We start from the raw sequence: 12,056 nt of genomic DNA on the forward strand, positions 1-12,056 counted from the left end.
TAGGATGTACAAAAAAATGATTTGTACAATTCCAAGAAAAGTTTGTGAGATTTCAAAAAATATTTACATGTTTCGAAAAATATTTGTGATTATTTTTTAATTATTTATACAATGTCAAAAAATGTTCTCTTTATTTAATAACATGTTTCGGACCATTCAAGAAAATGTTTCGTGACATTAAAATATGCAAGCACTTACAAATGTTTTGCATGTTTAAAAACAATGTTCAACATGTTTTTGGTTGAGTCACTTATTTTAGGACGGAGGGAGTATTTGAAAAATGTTGAACTTGCATACCAGAAATGTTCAACATCCAACATATATTTGAAAAAGTTTGCATGTATTTGAAACATAAAAGGCTAATAACAAACATAAAGTAAAACCAAAAGAAATAAAAAATGAAAGAACTAATGTAAATCGGTACAGAAAAAAGAAAACCGCACAGAAGCTTCTAAAACCAGTGCAAAACGGGCTTCCAGAAAAACCACAGGAGCAAGACGAGCAAGATATAGCTCTCGCGTCAACTATGAAGGCCCATATGGCTGCGTGACTGGGCCTGTGTCATACAATCATGTATGATTGATTCGCAAAACCAAAAGAGACCTTCGGTTGAGCTACTAATTACATTTTCCAGCAACATTCAGGGCACATGTTTTCTCCAAGCAAAGTATAGTTCGGGCGCCATATAAACAGCAGAGTTGGATCTGGGATTTCACGGCACCACCTACTTATTTTTGCTGCAATAACATTTGGAGCAACCAGAGCCGAGACGGTCTCCCCAACAACAAAGAATCGATCACGCTATACAATGACTGACAGTGACACAAGTAACACGAATATATCGAATTAAACCGTGAACCCATGTCAGAAACATAAGCAGCGAATGTCCCTCCTAGCTCTCTCTAGATATCATGAATGAAGTATTACACTTGTTGGTACTATGTAGCACATCGAATAAGCCTTGTCGTTCGACTGTATCTTCCGCCCGCCCTTCCATTGTTCCCTTGCACACCGGGGTGCGCCGCCGGGGATCAGTCTTTTGACGAGCTGCTGCTCGCGCCACCCTTCTTCCTGCCGTATTTCTGGCACCGCAACCGGAACAGACATTATATGATGATGAATGAAACGGTAAAGGATAAAGAGCGAGATCGAATGATATGCTATGCACACCCATGATGCCAACAGGAATTGATATCAACCAGTGGACAACAAAAACAGAGCGGCAAGCAGAGGCCGACTAACCTGCTTCCCGATGTTGAAGGGCACATATTTGTACTTGACCATGTGCAGAATCTGGCGCTTCATCGTCAGCACAAAGAGTACAATCCAGTAGCAGAGCAGTATAGGCCAGAACACAGGTACGTCGAACACGGAGAAGAATGTCATCACAAAAGCTATAACAAAAGCCTTTGTGATTGCGTACCTGAACCACGGGCAAACAAATATCATGGACATATCGTGTATAGAGGAACAATGTAATGTGCCACACATCTGAAACAGAGCAAACATAAGAAGCATTACAAACATAGAGACGACTGCATGCGGTACCTAAATATGCTTGCTAGTAAAAGCAGTTTCTGATGTTCTCTCTAAGAAAGGTTGCAGCTAATGGTGGTTCTATGGGATCACAATAGACATGCTCAAATTCCATCGTCATAGAACATGTAAACTCAACAATGCATAAATGAAAAGCTCGAAGAATCATTCTAAGTTCCTAAAAACACTGCTATAAGTTACATTAACTTTGATTAATTCAGGCAGATAGACGTTATTAAAAGAAGTGTTTTCTTCTAATGAAAAAAAAAATGCAGTTCAATTTGTCTGAATGGTACGGAGGTTTATTCAGGTAACTCGGCCGCAGTTCATGGTTTTCGAGTCGCCGACTAGTCGATGAGTCACAAAAAAATGTTGACTCAACTTTAGTGTCGACAAACGACTCGAGTCGCGACTTTTTCCGAGTCGCTACCCCAGAACAACTCATCGACTCGAAAACCATGCCGCAGTTACAGAGGCAGTGACATTAGTGACATGATTTGACTGCTTATCACGAGTATACTATCAAGCTGGTTTATATGACGATAGCAGTAGGGAGCAGAGAACCAAACACAGGGGTGTAGGCTGGCTCCTTATTCCCTGGTGTCAACGTATTGACCATAGATGAAAGTTTTTCTGACAGAATTATTAGTATTTTGGTGTGCCTAGAGTTACATGAATGCTGTGCAAGCGCATGCCAAGGTGTGTAGGCCATACATGAACAGGCAGTAAGGCAGCGCAGAAGAACAAACTAATTAACCGGCATATTTTTGACCTTTAAAGGGTAGCAACTCAAGCCCAGATATGTGGAGTTGGATGCTTTGTGAATGACCTTTAAATGGCACAGATTTGTGATCTTACATTTGCACTCGATATATCCTGCCTGGTGTGATTAGCCGAATGCTGCTGCTACAGTTGGTTGGCAAAAGCGTAAAAAAGATGGTCATTTGTTCATTCAAAAGATTCAATATACTCCCTCCGTTCCTAAATATAAGTCTTTTTAGACATTTCAAATGCAATACAACATACGGATGTACGTAGACATATTTTAGAGTGAAGATTCACTCATTTTGCTCCGTATGTAGTCACTTGTTGAAATATCTAGAAAGAGAAGACTTATATTTGGGAACGGAGGAAGTAGTTGACTAATGCGGGTATAAAAATAAATAGATAAGTAAATAAAAATAATGCGGCGGCCATGATTGACAGGGAGATTTCAGCTGGGGTGGACTAAGGCGGGCAGGCAGATCACACAAGTGGAGCGCAGATCTAGATCTGGCTGATGGCGAGGTAGATCTGGGTGATGGAGGCGGGAGCATACATACCAGAACTTGAACTCTGGGAGCCTCCTGATGAATGGCTTAAACTCGTCGGATCCGCGGGTGGGGAGGGCGGGCCCGTCGTGTGCGGCGGCGGAGGGGTCGAGCTCCGGGTCGACCATGGGGGAGAGGAAGCCGATGAGGAGGTTGAGGAGGTAGATCCCGAGGCCGTAGCTGACGATGTAGAAGCCGTGGATGGACAAGACCCGGAGCGCGTAGACGGCGGCGACGACGAGCGTGCCGAGCCAGCGGCCCGTGGCGTGCGGCGTGGAGCGGTCCAGGTAGTACTGGAAGGCCCGCGTCGCGTCCGTCCGCCACTTGGCCGCCGCCGCCGCCGCGCCCCCGCCGGACGAGTCGCCGCCGGAGTCCATGCTGGTGGTGGTGGTGGTGGTGGGGAACCTAGCGGAGCTGCTGCTGGGGTGGGGATCGGGTCGAGCGGACTCCGCTTTGTGCTCCGTTCCGTTTTTTTTTTTTTTGAGAGAAGCTCCGTTCCGTTGGGTGAGAGATTGTGGGGAGTTGTTTATCCTCTTTTTCCTTCTCCTCTTTTTTTGATTGATTGAGGACTATGCTTGTATGTTTGTATGTATGTATGTATGTATGTATGCCAAAATTTGGTGACTTTGACTACAATTTGGTGGTGTTTGGTTTGCATGCGGCCAAAAATTTACGAGCTTTGGTTTTCGACAACTCTGGTTCGGTCTCTCGTCAAATCCATAGCAAAATCTTGTTTGGCCATCTTACCCAATGTTAGTTTGCTCCAAGAGCAGCCGCTCTGCCTCCCTCGACACCACTTGTTCAAAAAAAAGACCAAACACCATGTGTTAAGCATGCATGTATTTACAATACTACTATTCATGTTTTAATTTGTGGTACCGTCTGATTGACCATGGAATAAATTTATGTTGACGCTAGATTAAGGATGTGATTTCCTTTAAATTTTACAGAAATAATGTAATGTGGGGAAAACTAGAACGCTATTGTCCATCTGCAATTCCTTAAGTAGCCATGAAATATGTTGACAGGTGTGATTGCTATTGTGCAACACCAGGATTTTACATTACATTTGTCTGATATGGTCCAAAACAAAACTCCTCTGATTAAGGACAAACAAATGATAACTCAAGTGACATGCACAACTTCTACTATTACAGGATCATATTAATCCACCACCTCCAATATCTTGAGCTGAGGACCCCTCGCTTACCAGCAAATAGGAGGTATGAGACCTGAGCGGAGCTCAGCTAGTCAGGTTCCTTGTGGTTGAACAAGACACCGGAGTTCAAGTCCTAAAGTTGGCACTGGTGCTCGCATTTCCTCGAATTATTTCTTGCTTTCGATGATGTTCCTTCAGTGGAGGTGGCGTTCTCATCGACTACGAGGCACCTGTCGTGTCTTTGTCAATCTCAAGATGTTGTGCCGGCTCGGGATCTCAGAGGTGCTCATAGGGGTAGGTTGTGCGTGCGTGTGTGTTTTTTTGAAACCTTGGGACAGTGAGGGCAGTCCCCCACTAACTTTATATTAACTCAAACACACAAACAGTTACATCACTCAGAATTACATGAAGGGAAGAAGTTGTTAGAATCTCTATCCACTAGGGAAGAAAGGAGTAGAAATAGTAGTTGGGGGTACCAAAGAAGTAGGAAGAGTCACAAAACAGTGCTAGATCGATGCAACAAGTTGTTCAACAAACGACATCAGGGTTTCCTTGACTCTGTGCCTCATCATCCCAAAATCAGCCTTGAACTTTTGGAGCCGGCTATTCTCGGTAGGCATGACCCCCCTAAAGTGCATGTTTGTTACGTTCTTTCCACAGACTCCAGGCCGTGACTATGAAATTTTCCATGAACATGGGCCGAGCCCACCTGCGCCTTGCCTCATGCATGAGCTGAAGTCTTTTCCCACTATCTGGCCAATTGATTCCCAGCTTCCCCCAGCAGGCCTTGCTGAACTCACACTCAAAAACCGGTGTTCCACAGTTTCCTCAGGGGGGGTTGGCGCACAGCAAGCGTGCATAGTCATCATCTCTCAGCTTCATGCTCTTTCTCTTCAATAAATTGCGTATGTTTAGTCTGTCGGCCAGCAGCAACCAGGCAAACACTTTCCACTTGTTAGTGCATTTAGTCCTCCAAATCCACTTGAAAGCATCATTTGCCACGACCTCACAGAAACAATGCAGGTAGTATTTACCGGAGGCAAAACCCTCCGATCCCCAGATGCACTTCCAGCTGTCTGTAGCTCCGCTCAGCTCTATCGTGGCCATGCTGGATTGCAGGTCCTCTAGCTCGTGCGTGTGTGTGTGTTCATAGGAGTAGGTGTATATGTGTGCATGTGAGCTTATGTGAATGTATTGTTGAAGGTTCAAAGATACCGATAATGTCGCCTAGAGGGGGGGTGAATAGGCGGCTACCAAATTAAATCCTTACTTTAGTTGATTTTAGAGTCAAGTGCGGAAATGTAAGTTCTCTAGAAATGCAACTAGGTGATACAACCCTATATGATGCGATACAACTAGCAAGCAAGCTACACAAGGCAACACACAAGCAAGAGTAAAGACAATAATAAAGCTAGGGTAAAGAGACAACCAAAAGTGGTGGAGACGATGATGTAATCCGAAGTTCACACACTTGGGGGTGTGCTAATCTCCGTTAGAGAGGGGAAAGCACGAGAGCTTCCACGGCACCGAAATGCCTCACCTTATTCTCCGAGAACCTCAAGCACTCCGAAATGCTTAGGCTCCCTTCCACTAGGGGTAGCTCTTGGGGCGAGCTCCAAACCCTCACAAACGAGCCCGGGGCACAACCACACGACTTGGAAGCTCCCGGGAAAACCACAACCGTCTAGGGTTCCCCACAAACCCAAGAGTAACAAGACTTGCTAGGATCTCGTGAGGAATCAACAAACTCGAGTTTTGATAGGATGGAATGGTAGATCTGGTGCTCCTCCTTGTCTCTCTAAAATATGAAGTGGATTGAGTGGCTAGAGAGGGAGGAATGGAAGTTTGAAGCTTTTGGATCAATGGCTGTGAGTAGTGGAGTTCGTCAACCTCCCAAGGAGGAAGAAGGGGTTATTATATAGTCAACCAGGAATCTGCCCATTACAACCAGTCCCGTTAAGTCGGATGTTCCGACTATGTCGGATACTCCGACATGTCGGATGTTCCGACATGACCTCCGAGGCAGCCTCCGACTTGTCCTGTGGGTACTGGACATAAGGTCGGATATTACCTCGGATAGTCTGACTGAAACTCTGACAGGTCGGACATTCCGACATACTCTCCGACCCTGAGACAGAGGCTTAAACAGGAAATTCTGGGACACTCTTTTCTCACATAGGGTGTGGATGGTATTTGGCTTTATAGGTTTACTGATTCCACACAAGATCCATGGCGCATCCCCTCTTAATAGTATGGCATACCTACGACTCAAAAACGAGAAATTGTCGGTGAAAATTGACGTGCCGTCTTCCTTTATCCTTTTTGCTTGGGGGGGGGGGGGGGGGTCGCCGACCAACAACATGTTTCACTTCAATAGATGTGTAAGCTGAAAGCATACTCGAAACATAGTTAGTCAACTAATCTCTACTGTCATTAACACCAAAACCCTCATTAGGGGTGGATGTCCTTTCAATCTCCCCCTTTTTGGTGGTTGATGACAATATGATTAGACACATATAATAAAGATATTATGATGAGATCAACAAGGGTTCTAGAGATTTTGGTTTAGCTCCCCCTACATATGTGCATACATAAGAATTATTTCTTTTGCATTTGAATACACTATGCACATGGTAGGATCAATGCTCACCCAAAACTTCTAGAAAGAGGGGTGCAAAAGTGAACATGGATTTGCTAGAAGTGTGTTCCACTTTTTGCAACAACTTGTAACATATGAGATGGCTTAACGAAAGAAAACATGAATAAACAAAGCCCATCTCAAAATGTAAAAAAGAGGTATGTGTGTGACAATATAAAGCAACATAGCGATCAAAAAGCATGAGACAATAACAATAGAGACATGGCATACCAAGGATAAGCAACGCAAGCTACCATGACTCATAAATAACTAGCAGTCTCCCCGAGACCTACTAGATCAACCCTTCTCCCCCTTTGGAATCAAAGACACCAAAAAGCAAGAAAGGAAGCGATGCTAACGTCCAGAACTAAGACTCCGGGGGTGGTGAGGATCTGCTTGCTGAAGAGACCTCTGCAAGCCATCCATAGGGATCTTCGAAAGAACCCTCATCTGAAATCTTCTCCTCTGAACCAGCCGGGATCTCCTCTCCCTGAGCACGCCGGGCATCAAGCTCTCTCTTGTAGCTGGTCTTGCTATGCACGTGATCACGGTACTGCCTGTGGTGAGTCTGCTTTACCATGCAAAACATAGACTTGAAAGCCCTCATGAATCTCCCACCCTCGGTGGGTGCCCTGGAGCCAGACGCTCCCTGTGTATCAAGTTGCCGTGAGGGCACAGAAGGGGCAACAACAAATGCATCAACATCCTCTGAATCATCATCCTCTGAATCAGCAGCAGTAGCCTGAACATCCTGGTCCACATAGAATCTGATCGGTCCAAGCACTTTGACCCTTAGCCCACTCATCACAGGAGGCACATCCTGAGCGCAAACATGACAAATGAGAGCATGAAGATATGGAGCATAAGCACAAGATCTCCTGTCCTTGACTATGTTTATCATCTCATTCCAAATGTAGTCCATGACATCAAAAGGACCCTCATGAGTGGCAGAGGCGTACATGAGATTTACCATAAAACCACGCACCTCGTGCGACTCTCCTGCCTTGGGAGCAATGGTCTGCCGATAGAAATGATGCAAGTTGTAGTAGAGGGGCTTCATACCAGTGACATGCCCAATCCGTCCACCTTTGTCACAAAGACGCTTCAGCTTGTTACGGTTCAAGAATTCACCGCGAGCATGGATGCGAAGGCCTTGATCAACACTATCTCCCATGAAGGTGTAGCCACAAATATCTGCAAGCACATTGAAGTTGACTACCCTCTTTTCATTTCCAGCCATGAAGGTCATAGTTCTCTCCTCATTAGTGCCAAAATGCACGGTTGCGAAAAACTGCATAACAAGTTCCTCACAATAATCTTGATGAAACTTAACAAGGGGCATGAGGTTGCACTCTTCAAGTTTCTCAAGGACACCAGCAAAATGCACAATATTCTCCTGAATATGCTTAAGATCAATGAGTTGTTGGGGAGCTACCTTTTGCTTCTTGGTTATGACAGGCTTCTTCTTATGGACAGCTTGAGATGAACTAGCTTGTGCAGCTCTTGGATTGCGACGAGGAGGGGGAACACGCACAGCCCTGTAAACAGTCCCTGCCTCAAAATCTTCATCTCCATGGTCAGAAAACTCTTCCTCAGAGACATCTTCTACAGCAGCACCAATCTTCTTTTCACGAAGATGAGAACGAGAAAGCTCACGATCCGACGACTCGATGGAATCTCCTGTGAATTAGAGTATAGGAGAGAGCAGGGGATGAGGACATATGATCTCAGGTGGAAAGAAAAAAAATCATAGTGCAAAAAATAGGATCAGCACAGAAGGTCAGAGGCAACTCGGAGGATGGCTCGGACATTATGTCGGATTATCCGACTTGTCGGATGATCCGACGAAATGTCCGACCTCGCAACTGGCTTCTGAGCGTCTGCATCAATGCTATGCACACTATGATTACTGGTACACTGGTCAATTGAACGAGGAACATTGCTGGATCGCTGCATCCCGGATTTGTTCGAAACAAAGAAGAAATGGAGATGAGCAGCAAGAATGGGGACGAACCCGAGGCCATGGCGGTGAGGAACGGCGGCGGAGAGGTGCTGGAGGCGCCCTACCGATGGATCCGCCGACCGGAGGTCTCGCCGGAGGTTCCGACGAGACGGAGGCGCTTGGGGAGAGGAGCTGGAGGCGCAGGTGGCTGTGTGCGTGGCGTGGGGGCGAATGGGTATGGAAACCCTAGCCCATCCCCGCGCCGCACATAACCTAGCCTGTGGGCCCCCAAGTCGGGTATTCCGACAAAGTCGGATATTCCGACATGTCGGAGACTCTGACATAGTGTCCGAGGTAATATCCGACTTGTGTCCAGTACGCTGGTCGTAAGTCGGAGGTTGCCTCGGATGCTAGGTCAGAACATCCGACACAAAACCCCAGAAAAGGATGTTCCAGGAGAAAGAAAGAGATCATATGTCATAGAGAAGAATATAGGATAGGTAAGAGGAAGGTTTTAGGCTAAGATCAAACTAAGGGGAGGTAGGTCCTTAGCCACTCATATTTTTGCAAAACCAAAAATAAATAAAACCAAAATTATGAGTGGTGGACAAGACAACTGCTACCTCTTGAGCACTGCATTGGATTTCCTTGAAGAGGAAAGGGTGATGCAGCAAAGTAGCGTAAGTATTTCCCTCAGTTTTTGAGAACCAAGGTATCAATCCAGTAGGAGGCTACGCGCGAGTCCCTCGTACCTACACAAAGCAAATAACTCCTCACAACCAACGCGATAAGGGGTTGTCAATCCCTTCACGGTCACTTACGAGAGTGAGATCTGATAGAGATGATAAGATAATATTTTTGGTATTTTTGTGATAAAGATGCAAAGTAAAATAAAAGCAAAGTAAAAAGCAAAGGAAATAACTAAGTGTTGGAAGATTAATATGATGAAGATAGACCCGGGGGCCATAGATTTCACTAGTGGCTTCTCTCAAGAGCATAAGTATTTTACGGTGGGTGAACGAATTACTGTTGAGCAATTGACAGAATTGAGCATAGTTATGAGAGTATCTAGGTATGATCATGTATATAGGCATCACGTCCGAGACAAGTAGACCGACTCCTGCCTGCATCTACTACTATTACTCCACTCATCGACCGCTATCCAGCATGCATCTAGAGTATTAAGTTCATGGAAACAGAGTAACTCCTTAAACAAGATGAGGGATAAATTCATGCAATATGATAAAAACCCCATCTTGTTATCCTCGATGGCAACAACGATCACCAGAAATCTGTCCCTTGAGCAAAATTAAGTCATATTCCACCGGTAGCCCATCAGCATTTTATCTGGCAACCAGAACTTTCATGATAAACTCCCTGCCCTGGAGCAGGCATAGATCAAACTACATGTGAACTTGGGTTTCGTAGCTTTAGGTTGCACACAGACGACTGAAAAAAATAGTTGGTGCTCCTGTGGCGCTGTGTCAGAACGTGTATGCCTGGTTTTAAGCTGAGGGACAACGACCCAGCATCTTGGAGATCTATACATCGATACATGTGATAGATGGTGAGATGGTCCAGGAGCTCGGGTGTTGGCCCGGCGAAGCTGCAGTCAGGCTCTGGGCAGAAGCATGGGGCATACCTGCATACCTGCTCGTGTCCTTCTTTCTGGTAGTAGGTGATACTTGGCATTGGAGCAAGGAAATGCGACTGACTGGACGACATGTTCCATATCCCAAAGCAGCGCTGGAAGGAAGTTTTGACAGAGCATGTAGGCATTTCCTGTTCAGTATCTTGTCGCGGCAGGACGAGCATATGAAATGCCCCACAGAACACTGTGGGAACGAAATGATTAATAGGGTCCCCATCAGAACTTTTAACATAAAAATAAAAGAATACCACGCAACAAGATAGGTTAGTACTACACATTTCATCATGTATTAATTATCTTACGTACACAAGAAACACTTTCTCGCCAAAGTTCCAAACTAGTGATAGATTCATAAAATTTATTCTCTTATCTTAAGCTTATAAGAAAAAGCATGAGTCCAAAGACAAGTCAATATGTACATATTCTTGGTGGCATTACCTGATAAATCTCAGACCTGAAGTGCTCGAAGCAAATGGTTTCCTTCAATATTCTGACATCCATCAAAGGGTCTCCCTCTCGTGGATCTTCGGCTCTTCTCTTGTTGGAGTTAGTACCGTCCATCGCCAACAAAACTCAAGGGCACCAGAGCTAAAATTGCTTGCTGTGCGCTGCTAGTACTGTAGACGTACGGGAACCAAGATCCAAACCGACTGATCAACACAATCTCACCACTCTGGTCGCCTGTTCCACAAGATACATATCAATGAAAAAAATAGCGTTGCCACTGAAAATACGTTATTAGCGTGCTAATCTCACCACTCCGTCTCCTGAAGGCAGCGCCGTCGCCGTCCAAGATGAGCTCTCGCGCTTGTTGGTCTAATATGCTCACAACCAAATTTTTTTCAAGACGCGGGACAAGTTTTTTTTTTTTTAAGGAGGAAGCGAGAACGCCCGCGACGGCGGCAAGGGTTTGTGTTTGGGAGGAAGCAGCGGGGAGGCTGTTTCACCAAGGCCTCGTCAACCTCGAGCTAGAGCTGGCCAAATAGGCCGGCCCGCGTGCTGCTCGCTCTGGTCGAGCGACGCTACCCCTTTTTTTTCTGTTTTTTTCTCAAATTTGTTAACTTTTTCAAAGTTTTGATAAACTTTTTTTTTCAATTCGACAAATTTTTATTCAAATTTAATGAACTATTTTCCAAAATCGCTGATTTTTTTTTCAAATTTGGAGTTATTCAGCAGCACGGCGATCAAGTACCTAGCTAAAATAATGATATAAGTTTTTTTTTTGGAAAAATGTTTAGCATGCATTTAAAAATGTTAAATTTGTATAACATAATATTTCCGATGTATAAGAAAAATGTATACTAGAGATATACAATGTGCATGGAACGAAGTAGACATACAAAAATATATTTTTTCAAAAAAATTTAATCATGTATTTGGACAATAATTAACGTGTATAGAAAAAATGAACCTGATGTATAAAAAAATATAGAATGTTTATAGAAACAGTAGACTTAAAAAATGTTTAAAAAAATGTTAACCATGTAATTGTAAAATGTTAAATGTGTATATATATGATGTTTTTGATGTATACAAAAATGTACAATGATTATCGACATTGTACACATGAAAAAAATATGTTTTACAAAATGTTAATCATGTCTTTTAAACATGTTAAACATGCATATAAAAAAATCTTGGTGTATACAAAAAAGGTACAATGTGTATGAGACAAGTAGACATAAAAAATATAAGTTTTCAAAAATGTTAATAAAGTATTTTTAAAAAGTTAGAAGTGTATATAAAAATTATTCTTGGTCTATACGAAACATGTACAAAGAAAACGAACGAAAACTAAAAAAAGGAAAAAGAAACACAGA

General features: G+C 43.9%; 1 protein-coding gene across 2 annotated transcripts; it reads right to left on the reverse strand.

Moving 5' to 3' along the window:
- Window positions 1–710: 710 nt before the first annotated feature.
- LOC109756933 (protein RER1B) lies at window positions 711–3,345 on the reverse strand. Of its 2 annotated transcripts, XM_040403121.3 has the most exons (4): window positions 2,859–3,345; window positions 2,395–2,442; window positions 1,243–1,423; window positions 711–1,082 (listed from the first exon to the last, which is right to left on the reverse strand). In XM_040403121.3, exons 1-4 carry the CDS (start codon window positions 3,221–3,223, stop codon window positions 1,032–1,034), a joined length of 645 nt encoding a protein of 214 aa, XP_040259055.1. In that variant the 5' UTR covers window positions 3,224–3,345; the 3' UTR covers window positions 711–1,031. The 2 variants fall into 2 exon arrangements, with proteins under 2 accessions (XP_040259055.1, XP_020171361.1); XM_020315772.4 differs by lacking the exon at window positions 2,395–2,442 and having other exon boundaries at window positions 2,859–3,343.
- Window positions 3,346–12,056: the final 8,711 nt, after the last annotated feature.

This window comes from Aegilops tauschii, chromosome 3 (genome assembly GCF_002575655.3).
Source record: "Aegilops tauschii subsp. strangulata cultivar AL8/78 chromosome 3, Aet v6.0, whole genome shotgun sequence".
NCBI lineage: Eukaryota > Viridiplantae > Streptophyta > Magnoliopsida > Poales > Poaceae > Aegilops > Aegilops tauschii.

Coding starts and splice junctions, on each gene's coding strand:
- LOC109756933 (XM_040403121.3), bottom strand. CDS start 3,223: ATGGACTCCGGCGGCGACTCGTCCGGCGGGGGCGCGGCGGCGGCGGCG. Junction 2,443..2,858: donor CTCCCAGAGTTCAAGTTCTG/GTATGTATGCTC, acceptor AACCAACTGTAG/CAGCAGCATTCGGCTAATCA. Junction 1,083..1,242: donor CCTTCAACATCGGGAAGCAG/GTTAGTCGGCCT, acceptor TTGCGGTGCCAG/AAATACGGCAGGAAGAAGGG.